Consider the following 17,632-nt stretch of genomic DNA (forward strand, 5'->3'; position numbering starts at 1 on the left):
AACTCCTGGTCTCTTACCATTAAGGACATTGTCAAATGCAAACTGGATATCTTCACATATAACCCCTTCTGCCAAAGTTTGGCTCACTCACTTAGTCTGTCTATGTCCCTCTATATACCCTTATTCATGCCTTCGTTACCTCTAAGCTCAACGACTTAAACGCACTCCTGGTCTCCCACATTCTACCCTCCGTAAACCTGAGGTCACCAAAAAACTCTGCTGCCTCTGTCCTAACTTACACCAAGTCCCATTCCCCTGTCCCTCCTGTGTGCTCACTGACCTACATTGGCTCCTGGTCAAGCAACTTCTTGATTTTAAAATTCTCATCCTTGTGTTCAAATCCCTGTATGGCCTCACCCCCTCCCCAGCTCTGTAATCTCCTCCAGCTCCACCACTCTGGAGATATCTGCGCTTCTCTAATTCTGGCCTCTTGTGCATTCCCGATTATAGTTGCTCCACCTTTGGCTGCTGTGCCTTCAGCTGCCAAGACCCAAAGCTCTGGAATTCCCTCCTGCCTCTCTACCCCACTTTCCTTATTTAAGACACTCTTTAAAACCTTCCTCTTTGGCCAAACCTTTGGTCATCTGTTTGTTTGGCTCAGTGCCATACTTCACTTTATAGGAAGAGGAGTAGGTCGTTCAGCCCTCCGAGCCTATTCCACCATGCAGTATGATCATGGCTGATCCTCTATCTCAACGCCACAATCCTGTTCTCACCCCATACCCCTTGACGCCTTTAGAATCTAGAAATCTATCTATTCCCTTCTTAAATATATTCAGTGACTTGGCCTCCATAGCTTTCTGTGGTAGAGAATTCCACAGGTTCACCATCCTCTGGGTGAAGATGTTTCTCCTCATCTCAGTCGTAAATGGCCTACCCTGCATCCTGACACTGTGAGACCTTGTGGCCCCTTTTATAATGTATCACAAAACATTTCATTGTGTTAAGGGCACTATATAAATACAAGCTGTTGCTGTTATTGTAACTTCCTCCTCTAATCCACACAATTTGCTGTTCCTCCAGACCTACAGTCATCTGCAAACTTGGATATATGACTTCCTAATTCTTCAACCAAGACGTTATCAGGTATGTGGAAACTGAGGTCCTTGTACAGGTCCCTGGAAAGCACCACTTGTCAGAACCTGCCAATCAGAGTATATCCCTCTTTCTCCTTACTTGCTGTCACCTATCTCCCAACCAATTAACCAGCCCATGCGTCAAGGTTACCTCCAATTCCAGGCCCTTTAATTTTTACTGAAGCTTATCCTTCTGGCTACAGGCTTGTAGAGTTTCATAGTTACTTTGATAGTGTCCACAACAAATAGGAATATCGGAACAGGAGGGGGCCATTCAGCCCTTCAAGCCTGTTCCACTGCCTTTCAATCAGAACATGGCTAATCTGTGACCTATCTCCATATGTCCATAAGACCTTAAGACATAGGAGTAGAAATTAGGCCATTCAGCTCATCGAGTCTGGAATCATGGCCGATAAGTTTCTCAACCCCATTCGCCTACCTTCTTCCCGTATGTCCCATATCACTTAACACCTTTTGGTAAACAGGAGATCAACCAATCTCTGATTTAAGATTAATGATCTCGCATCATTTGCCTCTTGCTGAATAGAGTTCCAAACTTCAACTGCCCCCTGAGTGAAGAAACGTTTCCTAATTGCTCTCTTGTGTTGTGATGGGAATGGGGGCGGGGGGGGGGTATTTGGAGGGTGGGGGTGGGGTGTGCAGGGGTTGATGTAGGGAGGAAAGGCAGAAGGCCATGGGGAGAGCCGGGTTATCCACTCACAGCCCAACAGCAACAGTTTGCATTTAGATAGGGCCTTTAACATAGCTGAAACGTCCAAAACCAGGACATGATCATACAAACATTTGCCTCCGAGCCACATTGGGAGGTAGCAGGGCAGGTCTCCGAACTCTTGGTCAAAGAGATAGGTTTTAAGTGGGGAGGGGGGTGGGGGGGTGGTGAGGTGGTGGAGAGGCAGTGACTCTCCCTGTCACAAGGGCCGCCTGGCCGAACATAGGAGAGAAACACAAGCGACGCCTTCCATAGCCAAATGGCCTGCTAATACTGGCGGCAGTGGGGGGAGGATGGGGAGTGGAGTGGTTGGGACTATTGCACACTCGGTACCATACCGCACTGAGGGAATGTACCCATCAGAGAAGAGAGATTGTGTGGGGAGGAGAAAGTGGGGGGGGGGCTTGGGGGGTGAAGAGAGAGAAAAATAACCAGCAAAACATCAGACACAAATTTCACTTTATGACTGTCCCTGATGACATCACCCCTTCCTAATTAGCATATCATTAAATATGCAGAAATTAGGTGCTTTGATGAGCCATTGTGCAGCTGAGTTTGGGAAAAGAATGGAGAAATTTTGAAAAAGAAATGGAATATACATAGATATTGGGGAATGCATGCCCCAAAGTAATGATACTGGTGGCCATATAAATGCAATCACCCCCCACCCCCCCTCCTCCTACTTTAAATGTCTCATATTTTTATTAATAATTAAACAAAAATGACTCAATAATGACTTAAGGGGACATGATGAGGGGGATGAGCTGAGCTCCTGGCTTAAGGAGGGGGTAAGGATAGGGGGAAGAGTTTGCAAAGAGTTAACTCCAACTCAGATAGAAAAAGTTGCTGATTTTGAATGTAACGAAAAGAAGGAGCTGGCTGACGTCACAACCCGATGACGACAGAGCGTTGGAATTACGTCACTGTGGGGGGGTTCCCCGTTGACGTTGAACTTGGGGCCAAACTTGGTGATTTAACTTGAATTGAACTTTTTTTTTTAACAACCCCCCACCCACCCCCTCGCCCAGCCCAGCCCAGCCCCCCTCCTGACTGCGTGTTCATGGTTCGCTACGGAGTTGTTAAAGGCACAGGCAAGGCAGCAATTGGCGCAACCTAACGCTTCATGTGCCAGCCGGAGCGGTTCCTTTAAGAGCGTGAGTGTCCCCCTCCTCCCCCCCCACCCCCACCACAACTCTGCCTTTCGCCCACGCCCCGAATTTGGTGTGGGGCCTGTCGGTGCATTTTGTGTTTGATTTGCATGTTCACTCTTTTTGGTTTTTGTCTTGTGCGTTCGTTTCTTTTCTCGACGCGCGTCCGGTGTTTTCCTGTGTTTGCGGCGGCCCCTTTAAGAAGGGGAATTCCCCCCTCCCCCCTCCCTCCCAGGCGGAACCTCCTGCGCTAAACGCTGAGTCTTCCGTCGAACTTACGCCCTGATTGCGCCGAATCCATTCCCTGCCTCCCCCCCTCCTCTCCCCTACCCCTCCTCTCCCCTACCCCAGCGGATTGCTTAATGAGCTTTTGGTGCTTTGTGTACACACTCAGGAAAATCCAGTTTAAAGGTGTCAAGAAACCAATACAACTGACGCCAGTACAACTGGAGTTCCATTTTCCAGGATACAAGACTGTTTGGACCTGTTATAATTCATTTCAGATTTTACTGCTTAGAGGGCATTGTGATTGGCCTTGGGCTCAGAGGGAGAGATACTTGGGGAGGGTGGTGTTACAAGGGAGGGCATCAATCAAGGTTACCCACCCCTGATTTGCCCTCTGGTGCTCCCTTGTTGCAAAGTGTGGCAGTGGAGCAGGCTGGTTGCGATGCCTTGTGTGGTGGAATAGCCCTCACCGAGCCTGCGCTGTCTTAAATTCAGACGCGGAGTAGGGCTGCTTGGCCAACCAGGGAGCGCTGGCGCCTGTTTCCTCCTGAGGCAAGAGTCCGCGCCGTCCGGGACGGGTAAGGGATGGGAAAATGTTGGCGAGGCTAAAATTTGGGCATCAAATCAGTGAGACAACCAAAAGGATCATACGAAATAGGGGCAGGAGTAGGCCATTCGGCCCCTCGAGCCTGCTCCGCCATTCAATAAGATCGTGGCTGATCTGGTTGTGTTTCGAGTTCCACATTCCCATCTACCCCAGGATAACCTTTGGTTCTCTTGCCAAATGAGAATCTATCTACCTCTGCCTTAAAAATATTCAGCGACCCCCACCTCCACTGCCTTCAGAGGCAGAGAGTTCCAAAGTCGCACAACCCTCCGAGAGGAAAAATTTCCCCTCATCGCTGTCCTATTAGGGCGACCCCTAATTTTAAATCGGTGCCCCCTAGTTCTGGACTCACCCACGAGAGGATCTGTATTGTCAGGTGTGTATCGAATCATGGACCAAATTTATTAATCATGTACAGGACGCCATTGGTCTGCAACCCACCACCTGCTGCCCTGTATGTACTGATCCCTGCTCGTCTCTGGGTCTGTGGGTGTTAGATATCCTCCAGTAACCTTGCCTATAAGACCCTGAGACGTCTTGACAGGGTGGATGTGGAGAAGGTGTTTCCTCTTGTGGGAGAATCTAGAACTAGTTTCAAAATAAGGGGTCGCCCATTTAAAACAGATGAGGCAGAATGTTTTCTCTCAGAGGGTCGTGAGTCTTTGGAACTCTCTTCCTGAAAAGGTGGTGGAAGCAGAGACTTTGAATATTTTTAAGGCAGAGGTGGATAGATTCTTGGTAAGCAAGGGGGTGAAAGGTTATCGGGGGGTAGGCGGGATGCAGATTTCAGGTTCCTATCAGATCAGCCATGATCTTATTAAATGGCAGAGCAGGCTCGAGGGGCCAAGTGCCCTACTCCTGCTCCTTGTTCATATCTTCATATGTACGTTCATATGTTCACACTCTTCTTCAATGTGCCTCGACAGACTATTCCACTTGGTAGGGCGTTGCAGTGCAATCCATCCCTCATGGGCCCTTGCCCTTGCCCACTTCCAAAATAGCCAGGGTGACTGTGGTCATTGGAGTGTGACCTAACCCTGGCTGTTTCTATATTTTTTTAAACGTTCCTCTGTTAGACATGAGGAGAAGCTTTTGCGGGGTTAAGATCCGGAATGCACTGCCTAATTGGGTGGTGGATTCAATAGTGGCTTTCAAAAGGGAATTGGATAAATACCGGAAGGAGAAAAAAAAAATTGCAGGAATATAGGAAGAAGGCAGGACGAACTGGTCTGCTCCTCGAGAGAGATGGGCCGAGTGGCCCCCAGTTCTGTACTTTCTATTGTGCCAATGCCCCACAGCAATTAAGAATCGACCACATTGCTGTGGGCCTGGAGTCACATGTAGACCAGACTAGGAAAGGATGGTGGATTTCCTTCCCTAAGGTAAGGGAACCAGGTGGGTTCCCTTATGATAGTTGATGATAGTTTTGTGGTCACCAAACTAGCTTTCAATTCCAGACTTTATTCATTCAATTTAAATTACACCAGCAACTATGGAGGATTTGAACTCTGAGGCCTTTGGATTACTAGTCCAGTGACATCGCCACTATGCCATGCCTCTCCTTTTTGCAGCAATTTTTGTTGTGGATCTGCTATTGCCATTTACACCTCCTCTTATGTTCCTTTCCTTTTCCCATTACCATCTCCTTTTGTGCCCGTACCCTTTTGTCATTTAATCTCTCCTGCCTTTCACCCCATCACAGACCTTCTCTTTCATTCTTCCCTCCCATCCCTCTTTTTTGCCTGCCTCTGTACTTGCTTAAAACCTGTTACATCTCTAACATTTTTCCAGTTCCTATGAAACATCATTGACCTGAAACATTAACTCTCTTCCTCTGCCCACAGACGCTGCCTTGGCCTGCCGAGAATTTCCAGCATTTTCTGTTTTTATTTCAGGTTTTCCAGCATCCGCAATAGTTTGCTTTAGTGTTTTGCCGTAGATTTTTTGACTAGATGGTATGTGCAACTCCTCCTGGATTTCCTTCATTCCCTATGGGAACATCCCTCTGTGTCCCAATGGAGAAACCATTGTCTCGGGGTGGTATTCCCTATCTGAAACAGAACAGTTGGGTTTAGACGATAGACTTGGTGCAGCCCACCTCGGAGAAAGCACTGTAAAGGTCAAATGTCAGTTGTGGCTCAGTAGCGCTCCTGACTCTGACTTGTAAGGTTCTGTGTTCAAGTCCCAGTCCCACTTTGACCATCAAAACAAAATTGTACACTCCAGCTCAATACAGAGGGAGTGCTGTACTGTCAGAGGTGCTGTTTTTCTAATGAGATGTTAAACTTTCGGGTGGATGTGAAAGATTCCATGGCACCATTTTGAAGAAGAACAGGAGAGTGTCTCCCCAGTGTCCTGGCCAATACTCGCCCTTCAATCAACATCAAGGGGAACAAATTATCTGGCCGTTATCACATTGCCGTTTGTGGGAGCTTGCTGTGTGCAAATTGGCTGCTGTGTTTCCAACATTATAATAGTGACTCCTCCTCCTCCAGATACCATGCTGTAAGAGGGCATTGGCGACCATGGACTTCCATTGGATTGGTCCATGATTGTACTTGGCAAAGTATTGCAAGGGGTTTGCCATTGCCTTCTGCAGTATGGCTGACCAGGGAACTCTCCCGCTCTTACCGCCTGCCATCAGGTATATTGGAAGGATTTACAGGTTGATAATCAACCTGTTTGGCCACATTATGAATGCACCTTCCTTGGCCATTAAGTTCTGGGGTGGGACTCGAACCCCAGAGCTACTGGCTCAGAGGCAGGGACACCACCCACTGCGCCACAAGACCTCCCTCCATAACACTGACTACACTTAAAAAAAAAATGTTCTTCATTGACTGTAAAGTGTTTTGAGAAGTCCAGTGGTTGTGAATGACGCTATAAAAAAAGCGAGTTTTTCTTTTTCTCCTTTTTTGCACAGAATCCTAAAGAAGACAATCCCCACATCCCTGAATAAGTGATTTAGGAATCTCATGTGTGAGGCTTCCCAGAGCAGAACGCAACAGTGGGTTGACATATGTCTTAAAGACCTGACTGTCCAAGTTACTCTGAGCCGTGCCAGAAGCAAAAGATGCCAGAGTTCTGGAATAAAGAGAATAAATGCTGGAAATACTCAATGGATCAGGCAGCAACTGTGGCGAGAGAAACACAGAATTGGTTTTTCAGTGAAGGCAAAAGGCCATCGACCCTAAACGTGAATTTGGTTTCACTCTCTCCACAGATGCTGCCAGACCTGCTGAGCGTTTCCAGCGGTTTCCACAGCTGTTTTCCTTTTCTTTTTTATTTTTGGTTTTGGTTTTGTTTCAAGTTATCATCTTATAGGGAAAATATTCAACCCTTTTCATTTTCGCCGTTTGTTTAGGGGTAGGGAAGCAAAATGGTCTCACCGGATACTGAAGCATCGAAACTGTGCAGCCCCACCTCCAAGCAGAACATCTGCACTGATGCTCCCTCGCCAGGGGCACTCCAGCAGCATCTCTTCTACGGTGAATACGATCCCTTCAAATACGCGCCCATCTTCGAGAGTGACTTCGTTCAGGTAAAAAGCAGTTAGACGCCAAACACTAGCCATGTAGAGGCGTTTACATAGGATTTACAGCACAGGAACAGGCCATTTGGCCCAACTGGTCCATGCTCCACCTTAACCTCTTTATCTTATCCTACCAACATGCCCTTCCGTTCCTTCCTCCCTCATGCGCTTATAACTTTGCTTAAACTATCTCTGTTTCCTAACAAGATATGTGTATGTGGGTGTGTTAAGAAAAAGGTATATATTTAATATTTGAGTTTGATTTGTATTTGTGTGTTAAGAAGTTGAGTTTTAGTTTCACTTTTAAAGGTGCCTGCATTTTAATGAGATTTTTACAACTCTTGAAGGGGAATTAAAGCAAACAAGAGTAGAAAGAAACTGTGCTATAACCTCTCAGTTCTGGTATCATCCTTGCAAATCCTTTTCTGTACCCTCCCCAGTGCCTGTATGTCCTCGACCAAGTTGCTTTGATTGAAGAGCACGCAAACAAGAGGAGGTTGTGTACTCCCTGAGCCAAGCTCTGTAACCCTTAATACTCCTAATACCTAACAAAAATCTATCAACCTCAGTTTTGAAATTTTCAGTTGACCCCGTGCCTCAATAGCTTTTTGGGGGCGGGGGGGAGGTGGCGAGAGTTCCAGATTTCCACTAGCCTTTGTGTGAAGAAGCGCTTACTGACATCACCCCTGAACGACCTGGCCCTAATTTTAATGTTAAGTCCACTTGTCCTGGTCTCCCTGCCCCAATCTCCCGGAGAAATGACTTCTCACACTCAAATCCTTTAATCACCTTTAAAACCTCAGTGAGTTCACTCCTTAATATCGCTGAAAAGAGAGACAGGCTATTGAAGCTTTTCATCTTCCACTCATCAGGACAAATGCGAGAATGCCAAATTTCAAACGATCACAACAATTTATACCACAGGAGAAAAAGATGCCGATTGGTTGGCAAGTTGACTGTGATTGGCCGAGGCGTTGCCATGGGGAAAGCAACGGGGAACTATAAGCTCCCCAGGCTGCCGGGTAATTCAAAAAAAAGGTGTAAGGCTTGATCAAATTCCTTTTGTTTGCAGAGAATGGGTCCCTGGGTATGAATGTGTTTTGCTTCTAGCAAGCATAAATAAGCCACATTACACACTTGACTGATTATCTTAAGTTGTTGATAGTGTAGCTACTAGCACACTCAGCCAACTGGCTGTTTGTACCAATCTGATCCACCCTGCCCCTTTGCCCATCACCCCCCTTTACATGCATGCTGTGGCCTGGAGCTATGGATAACGATGGAGGGGCTCCATTTTCTTCCCATCACATAACTGACCAGGAATCTCTCCCACTCTTACCACCTGCCATTGGCATGTGTTGGAAGGATTTGCAGGTTGAGGCTCAAACCTGTTAGGCCACATTATGAACGCACCTTCCTTGGCCATCGAGTGGTCCTGAAGTGGGACTTGAACCCGGAGCTTCTGGCCCAGAGGCAGTGACACGACCCCTTGTGCCACAAGAACTTCAAACATTCCATTAGCCTTCAAAATATTTTTTTGTGCCTACCCACTAGTATTTAGCAATCTCTGCACCTGAACCTTTAAATCCTTCTGCGTCTCCACTGTTCTTGCTTTCTCACCATTTAGAAAGTACTGAGTGACATCACACTTCCCTACACTGAACATCTGCCACAGTTTTGCCCATTGGCTTAAACTATCAAACATGCGTCATCTGTTGTGAAGCATTTTGGGATGTGCTGAGCTCATGAAAGGCTCGATATCCCCCCCGCCTTGCCCTAAACCTTGTCTTGTGGTGCAGGTTGCACAGCAACAACTTGCATTTATATAGCGCCTTTAACATAAAATGGCCCAAGGCGCCTCACATTATAAATCCAAACATAACACCGAGCCTCAGGGGGGGAGACATGAAGTCAGATGACCAAATGCTTGATCAAGGAGATAAATTTTTTAGGAGTTGCTTAAAGGAGGAAGGAGAGGTAGAGAAGGGGAGAGGTTTGGGGAGGGTATTCCAGAGCTGGTGGCTGAGGTGGCTGAAGGCGTGGCCACCAATGGTTAAAATTGGGGAGACCTACTCACTATAATACTGAGCTTTGAGTTCCCGGGTTCACTGGCCGCTCTTTCTTGCAGGTTACGAAGAAGGGGGAAGTCCTGAACATCCATAACCAGGTAACCGTGGTGACTGTGGGTGTGACCTCCACAAGCCCGAACTTTAACCTCCCTAATGTCATGCTGCTGGCTCGGCCCATCAACAGTTTGAGGGAGATGATGTGTAACTGCACGCTTTCAGATGACAAATGCCCGATGGAGCTCACCAGGTAAGAAAACTGGTTAGTATTTCCTGGCGGATGTCTTTGTTTGAGGAATTGCGGTGACGGGCACTGGCCAGCAGCTAAGGGCAGCGCCAAGGTTAGCGAAAATGGTAAATTAAAAGTGGTAAATTAAGAAATACTAATTAGAGCTGTATAAAATAATGAGGGGGCCTGGACAGAGTAAATTGGGACGACCAATTTATCTGAGCAGAGGGGTCAAAAAAACCAGGGGGCCATAGATTTCAAGGGCAAATAGTTGTTTGGTAGTACAGAACTTGAGAATTTCTGAAAAAAGACACTTTGTCGAAGTTTTTCATTTTGGACTCATCAGGACAATCGCAAGAGTACCAATGTCGGACAATGTTGCTTCCTCTGATATTGATATTCTTGCAATTATCCTGATGATCGCAAGATGAAAACTTCAACAAAGTGTCTTTTCTCAGCAATACTCAAGACTTAAAGTATTGGTAGAAGGATGAGAGAGGAGTTGAGGAAATACTTTATCATCCAAAAGGTGATAAGGACCTGGGACCCACTGCCTGAAAAGGCGGCTGGGGCAGTCACACTTAAAAAGTCGATTTTAAAGAGGAGTGGCCTACAGAACTACTGACCAATTGCAGCTAGATAGATAGTTCATTGAAAATTCATCATGGTGGCCGGTGCCGAATTGCGATGTTAATACAGATAAAACAAATCATCATCATTTATAACATTGGGCGGGATCTTCCTCTCCCGCCGAAGTGAACAGAGATTTGAAAAGCTCGCTGCATCCGCAATGGAGTGGGAGTCGGGGGGTGGGGTGTGGAAAACGCTGGCCGTTGTTATAGACCATCGTTAAAATTTAAATTAAGTATAAAGTAATAGGAGGATCACACAATTATCAACATTTCAGAATACAACTAATGCTGCAAAACGCAGGTCTCCTTAATTTATAAAATAAAAATGAAAGGCCTACTTCACTCTGCGTTTTGTATTAAAGTCCATAGATCACATGTTGTCAGATTGAGTTCATTAAATTCTCGATCTTTTGCATATTATTTATGAGTTTTATAAAGTAGGGGATTGGGCTGTCTCATAGTCTATTAATTCTATATCTTACGTACTGAATGGTGCCTTATCTCCTTGACTCCATCGCATATTGACTTTTGTGTGATTGTGGCAAGAGAGAGTGGCAATGATAGAATCATAGAATGGTTACAGCACAGGCCATTTGGCCCATCGTGCCTGTGCTGTTTCTCTGAAGGAGCAATTCACCAAGTACCGTGCCTTTGCCCTGTAACCCGGCAATTGCTTTTCTTTTCCGATAATGATCCCATTCCCTTTTGAATGCCTCAGTTGACCCTGCCTCCACCACACTATCAGGCAGTGTATTCCAGATCCTAACCACTTGCTATGTAAGAAGTTTTTTCTCATCTTGCGATTGCCTTTTTTGCCAATTAAGTTCAATCTATCCCCTCTGGTTTTTGATCCTTCCGCCAATGGGAACATTTTCTCTCTCTTTTCCCTGTCCAGACCCCCCCTCATGATTTTGAATACCTTTATCAAATCTCCTCTCAACCTTCTCCAAGAAGAACAGCCCCAACCTCTCCAACCTTTCTGCATAACTGAAGCTCCTCATCCCCAGGAATATTCTCATGAATCTTTTCGGCACTCGTTCTAAAGTCTTCACACCCTCCCTAAAGTGCGTTACCCAGAACTGGACACGGTACTCCAGCTGAGGCCAAGTTAGTGTTCGGAGGTGGGATTCAAGAGTTCTGAGGCCAAGTGCAAACAGAGCTTGTCTCACCTTTCAGCAAGGGAACACACATTCATTGTCTGGATTAGACGGAGTCGCTCTTCGGCAACTAGCCCAGACAAGATGGGCCAAATAGCCTCCTTCTGGGTCATAAAATTTCCTACGATTTCCACACACTGTCGCGAGAACATATGAAGAAAAACTAAGGTCCATCTAGTTTGCCTTTCCGCGGTGCAACAGTAATCGATAAAAGCAAAATACTGCGGATGCTGGAAATCTGAAATAGAAACAGAAAATGCTGGAAAAACTCAGCAGGTTTGGCGGCGTCTGTGGAGAGAGAAACAGAGTTAACGTTTCGAGTCCATATGACTCACACGGACTTGAAATGTTAACTCAAGTTTCCGGCTCCACAGATGCTGCCGGACCTGCTGAGTTTTTCCAGCATTTTCTGTTTTTATAACAGTAATAGAATCGCTGACTAATCGTTCACAGTTCTCAACATGGGGAAGTGGTGGCATAGTGGTATTGTCACTGGAGTGATGTTCCAGTGTAATGCTCTGGGGATCTGGGTTCGAATCCCACCAGGGCAGTTGGTGAAATATGAACTCCATAAAAATCTGGAATTAAAGGTCTGATGATGACCATGAAACCATTGCCTTTTGTTGTTAAAAACCCATCTGGTTCACTAATACCCTTTAGGGAAGGAAATCTGCTGTCCTCACCTGGTCTGGCCTACATGTGACTTCAGACCCACAGTGGTTGACTCTTAAATGCCCCCTGAACAAGGGCAATTAGGGATGGGCACTAAATGCTGGCCTAGCCAGCGAAGCCCACATCCCATGAATGAATGTCTTCAAAAAAAACCTCTATCTATTAATCCAGCCAATGAGGTGAGGAAATCCGAAAATTCACTGTTAAAATGGATGTACTGGTCATTCGTATTATTTGATGTTGGTGGGATCTTGCTGTGCACAGAGTGTCCGCTGTGTCTGCCCACAAGGCAAGTCACCCCTGAAGGTGCAAACATGAGCCTTTTCCGCCCAGCATAGAGACAGAAAGTGCTGGAAGTGCTCAGCTGGCCGGGCAGCATCTGTGGAGAGAGAGAGAGAAACAGAGTTAGCGTTTCAGGGTCGATGACCTTTCTGCAGGGCTGGAAAAAGTTAGAGATGTGACGGGGGTTTGAACAAGTCCGGAGGCAGGGGAAGGGGGTGGGAAAAGGGGGGAGATGACAAGTGGGAAGGTCTGATGGCCTGTGCTCGGATGAAAGGCAGGAGAGATGAAAGGGCTAATGGGCACGTTAGGTGTAAATGGGGAAAGCAGAATTGAAAACTTGGCACATCGCTAACTTTCTCCAGTTCTGGTGAAAGTTCATTGAGCAGAAACGGCTCTTCTTTGATTCGTTCGTGGGATCCGGGCGGTGCTGGCTAGAGCGGCATTTATTGCCCATCCCTAATTGCCCTCCTCTCTCCACAGATGCCGCCCGACTCGCTGAATATTTCTAGCTTTCAGGTTTCCAATACCCTCCGTATTTTTCGCTTTGCTGGACTCTGGCTGCACAGGGACCAGGAGCAACACACAAATTAGCCACTGGGTGGCAGTAACTGACTGCAGTCAGATCCATGGCTTCAGAAACTGTAAAATGTCCAGGGAGCTGGGGAGGGGGGACAGATAACAGCAGAACAGAATGGGACTCGGGGGGGGGTTACTTTTTCTTTGCGTTGCTAACTCAGCTTCCTGAATTTAACAACACAACTTCTTCAGCTCATCCAAAACTTTCCTGCCCTAACTCTCCACAAAGCCCCCCTGTTCACCCATCACCCCTGTGCTCGCTGACTTGATTTGGCTCCCAGACCAGCAACGCCTCAGTTTTAAAATCGCTGCCCTCGTGTTTACATCCCCTCCGTGTTCACGACCCCCCCCCTCTATCTCCGTCATCGCTTCCAGCCCTACAAACATTCGCAAACTTTGCGTTCCTTCCATTCCGGCCTCTAAATAAGATGACAAGGAGCTCGAGTAGGCCATTCGGCCCCTAGAGCCTGCTCTGCCAGGCAGTAGGATCCTGGCTGACCTGCTGGTGGCTTCAACTCCCCTTTCCTGTCTGCCTCTGCATAACCCAATCAAAAATCTGTCTAACTCGGCCTTGAATATATTCAGTGACCCAGCCTCCAGCGCTGTCTGTGAAAGAGAATTCCACAGACTAATGACCCTCTGAGAGAAGAAATACCTCCTTGTCTCCATCTTCAGCAGGACACCCCTTTATTTTTAAACTGCTCCCTGTAGTTCAGGATTCCCACTTCTTTCACTTCTCCGTTGGCGGCCGCGCCTTCAGCTGCCAAGGCCCCGGGCTCTGGGATCCCCTCCTTAAGCCTCTCCACCCCTTCACCTCCATCTTTTAAAGAGTCTCCTTGTAATCTATCTCTTTGGCCCAGCTTTTGGTCACCTGTCCTAATACCTCCTCACGTGGCTCCCCGTCAGATTTTGCCTGGTAACGATCCTGTGGAGCCCCTTGGGAGGCTTTTCTATATTACAGAGGATGTGTAAATGAAAATTATTGGTCGTAGCATCGCACACAGAGACAGGGCGGAGGAAGTGAGCGACTACTTTAAGGAACTGTGCTGAGGGGAGGGGGATTTTGTGGCGCAGTGAGTAGCATCTCTACCTCTAGACCAGAAACTCTGGGTTCAAGCCCCACTCCAGGACTCAATGACCATGGAAGGTGTGTTCATAATGTGGCCAGACAGGCTGATTATCAGCCTGTAAATCCTTCCAATACTCCTGATGGCAGGCAGTAAGAGTGGGAGAGTTTCCTGGTCAGCCATGGAGCAGAAGGCAATGGCAAACCACTGCAGTATTTTGCCAAGTGTAATCATGGACCAATCCAATGGAAGCCCATGGTCACCAATGCCCTCTTAGGGCATGGTACCTGGAGGAGGTTGAGGCTAGAAGATCTGTATAGTCAAATTACAGCCAATCCTTAACATGTCTGTATGACCCTCAACTTGCTTTATTTTTTAAACATTCTCATGATCTATGCTTAACTCTCAAGTTAGTGCATTTGTTGCCCATTCACTAACTTCCCTGGAGATTTGGTACAGATGCATTACTGCTAGGCTCCCTCAGAGGACAATTAAGAGAGAGCCACATTGCTCTATAGACCAGACTGGGTAAGGGCGGCAGATTTCCTTCCTTAAAGGTTGTGTTTTTATTACAATATAACAGCTCACTGCAAAGACTTGGGCCCAAGGTCCAGGCTGATACTCCAGTGGTGCAGTACTGTGGGATGTGCTGCACTGTTGGAGGTGCTGTTTTTTGGATGAGACATCAAACCAAGGCCTTGTTTGCCCTCTCGGATAGATCTACAAGATCCAGTGGTATGGCCTCGATGAAGAGCAGGGGAGTTCTCCCCGGTGTCCTGACCAATACTTATCCCTCAGTCAACATCACCAAAACAAACGTTTTTTAAAAAATGTATTCCCTCACGGGATGTGGGAGGTCACTGGCTTGGCTAGTATTCATTGCCCATCCTGAATTGCCCTTGAGGAGGTGACCTGCGTGAACCATTGCAGTCCACGTACACCCACAGCGCTGTTAGGAAGGGAGTTATCTGGTCATTGTGGCATTAGCATTTGTGGGATCTTGCTGTGCTCCCTACCAACAGTGACTTAGCATTTCATTGCTCCTAAAGGGCTTTAGGAAATCCTGAGGTTGTGAAAGGTGCTACGTAAATGCAAGTCTGCTTGCTTTCTCTCTCTCTCTCTCTCCCCCTCGACTCAGTTCCTCTTGCTCTCAGTGGTGTGAGTTTGAGTGTGTGCGCAGCTTGGCATCCAGTCCGCCTTTGTGTGAATTTTTTAATATATATTCTTGGCATGTGGGCGTTGTTGGCTAGGCCAGCATTTATTGCACTCCTCCTCCTCCTCCTCCTCCCTAATTACATTTTTAAGAGTCAACCACATGGCTGTGGGCCTGGAGTCACATGTAGGCCAGAGCCGGGTGAGGAGGGCAGATCTCCTTCCCTAAAGGGGCATTGGTGAACCGGATGGGTTTTTAACAACAATCGACAATGGTTTCGTCAGACTTTTAATTCTAGGTTTTTTTTTGTTGAATTCAAATGTCACCATCGGCCGTGGTGGGATTTGATCCTGGGTCCTCAGCGCGTTACCCTGGGGTCTCTGGGATACCAGTCAGTGAGAACACCGTCTCCCCTTTAATTGCTGACACTGACCCTATCTCCTTGCTTGGTTTTGTTTTCTTCCCTCTTTGGATTCTGGGACAGGCTCTTTCCCCTGAGTTTTGTCAACATCTCGATCCACGACGTGTACAACCGGCGCCTGCGGCTGAAGCTGGCCAACGGCCGGGCCTTCTACCTGCAGCTCTACGTGCACCCGGACTGCGAGAACGAGGTGTTTGAGCGCTGGATGAAGCTGGTGACTCTCCTGCACACCACCCCGGAGGACGTGTACGGCTACGAGGCTGTGACGCCCGAGATCGAGTGTATCCTGGAGCAGGGCAGCCTGGAGACCTCGGTCACCTCCCTCTCCGACTGGCAACTGGAGCCACCCGAGATGTCGCCGGTACGAGGGGCTCTGGCTGGGGCAAACCGGGCTGGTGGGGTGGGAGGGGGGGAGGTGGGTGGGTGGGTGGGTGGGTGGGGGGGAGGTGGGTGAGTTGGTGGGAGGGGGGGAGGTGGGTGGGTGGGGGGGTGGGTGGGTGGGAGGGGGGGAGGTGGGTGGGTGGGTGGGTGGGTGGGGGGGAGGTGGGTGAGTGGGTGGGAGGGGGGGAGGTGGGTGGGTGGGGGGGTGGGTGGGTGGGAGGGGGGGAGGTGGGTGGGTGGGTGGGTTGCCCATCAGTGCCTTGACCACAGAGGGTATCGGAAACAGAGACGGTTACCAGCGGGTGACCATTGAACAGGGAGTTCCGTTTCGATGCTCCCTTTCCCCATCTCAGTTGGAGGCACTCGCTTTTCCTGGGCCCCATTCCATCGGCCCCTTCCCATTGCTCATTCCCCTCATCTAATCCATTCCACATCCCTCGGGGCCAATCTGCTCCACCCCCACTCGAATCAACTCTTTCCGCCTCCTCTGCTCCCTACACTACTCCACACTTCCTCCCTTTCCCTCTCCTCCTTTTCCATTCCCTCCCCTCTCTTCCTCTTCTCTCCCTTTCCCTCCCCTCCCCTCCTACCCTCTCATTCTCCCCTCCCCTCCTACCCTCCCTCTCTCCCCTTCCCTCCTACCCTCCCTCTCTCCCCTCCCCCTACCTTCCCTCTCTCCCCTCCCCTCCTACCCTCCCTCTCTCCCCTCCCCTACCTTTCCTCTCTCCCATTCCCTCCTATCGTCCCTCTCTAACCTTCCTTCCTACCCTCCCTCTCTCTCTTCCCCTCCTACCTCCTGCTCTCTCTTCCCCTCCTACGCACCCCTTCTTCCCTCCCCTCCTACCTGCCCTCTCTCCCCTTGCTCCTACCCACCCTCTCTTCCCTACCCTCCTACCCTCTCTCTCTCCTCCCTCCACTCCTACCAACCTTCTCTCCCGTCCCGTCCTACCCACCTTTTTCCCCTCCACTCCTATCTTCCCTCCCCTTTCTCTCTCCCCTCCCCCAGCCTCCCTCTCTCCCCTTCCCTCCTATCATCCTTCTCTCCCCTTCCCTCCTATTGTCCCTCTCTACCCTTCCCTCCTCCCCTCCCTCTCTCTCTTCCCCCCACCACCCTGCTCTCTCTTCCCCCCTACCCTCTCTCTTCCCCCCTACCCTCTCTCTCCTCCCTCCCCTCCTACCCGCCTTCTCTCCCATCCCCTCCTACCCACCCTGTCTACCCTCTGCTCTTACCTTCCCTCTCTTCCCTCCCCTTCTTCCATCCCTCTCTTCCCTTCCCTCCTACCATCCCTCTCTCTTTTGTCCTCCTACCCATTCTCTCCCTACTGCTCCTACCTTCCCCCACTTCTACTCTCCCCCTCTCCCCTCCCCTTAAATAATCCCAAAGCCACAATGAGGGAGTGCTGCACTGTTGGAGGTGCTGCCCTTCAGATTAAACCAAGGCCCTGTCTGCTCATTGCGGTTTGTGGGAGCTTGCTGTGCGCCAATTGGCTGTTATGTTTCCGACAATACAATTTCAAAAATGTACTTCATTGGTGGTATTGTGACACCTCCCTTGAATTGCTCTTGAAAGACGCCCCTCTTTAATCCCCTTTCCTATCTGTCGGAGGACAATCCCAGCTTCTCCGGCTAACGGGAGCCCCTCATCCCTGTGAAAAATCGGGGAAATCCCCATTTGACG

General features: G+C 48.6%; 1 protein-coding gene across 1 annotated transcript; it reads left to right on the plus strand.

The window, feature by feature from the left end:
• The first annotated feature begins 7,165 nt into the window (after positions 1-7,165).
• LOC144669338 (Golgi-associated RAB2 interactor protein 6-like) lies at positions 7,166-17,584 on the plus strand. The gene is made up of 4 exons (XM_078531700.1): positions 7,166-7,327; positions 9,447-9,634; positions 15,637-15,934; positions 17,525-17,584. Exons 1-4 carry the CDS (start codon positions 7,166-7,168, stop codon positions 17,582-17,584), a joined length of 708 nt encoding a protein of 235 aa, XP_078387826.1.
• The last annotated feature ends 48 nt before the right edge of the window (positions 17,585-17,632 follow it).

The sequence above is a fragment of the Cetorhinus maximus genome, chromosome 29, assembly GCF_964194155.1.
Source record: "Cetorhinus maximus chromosome 29, sCetMax3.hap1.1, whole genome shotgun sequence".
Lineage (NCBI taxonomy): Eukaryota > Metazoa > Chordata > Chondrichthyes > Lamniformes > Cetorhinidae > Cetorhinus > Cetorhinus maximus.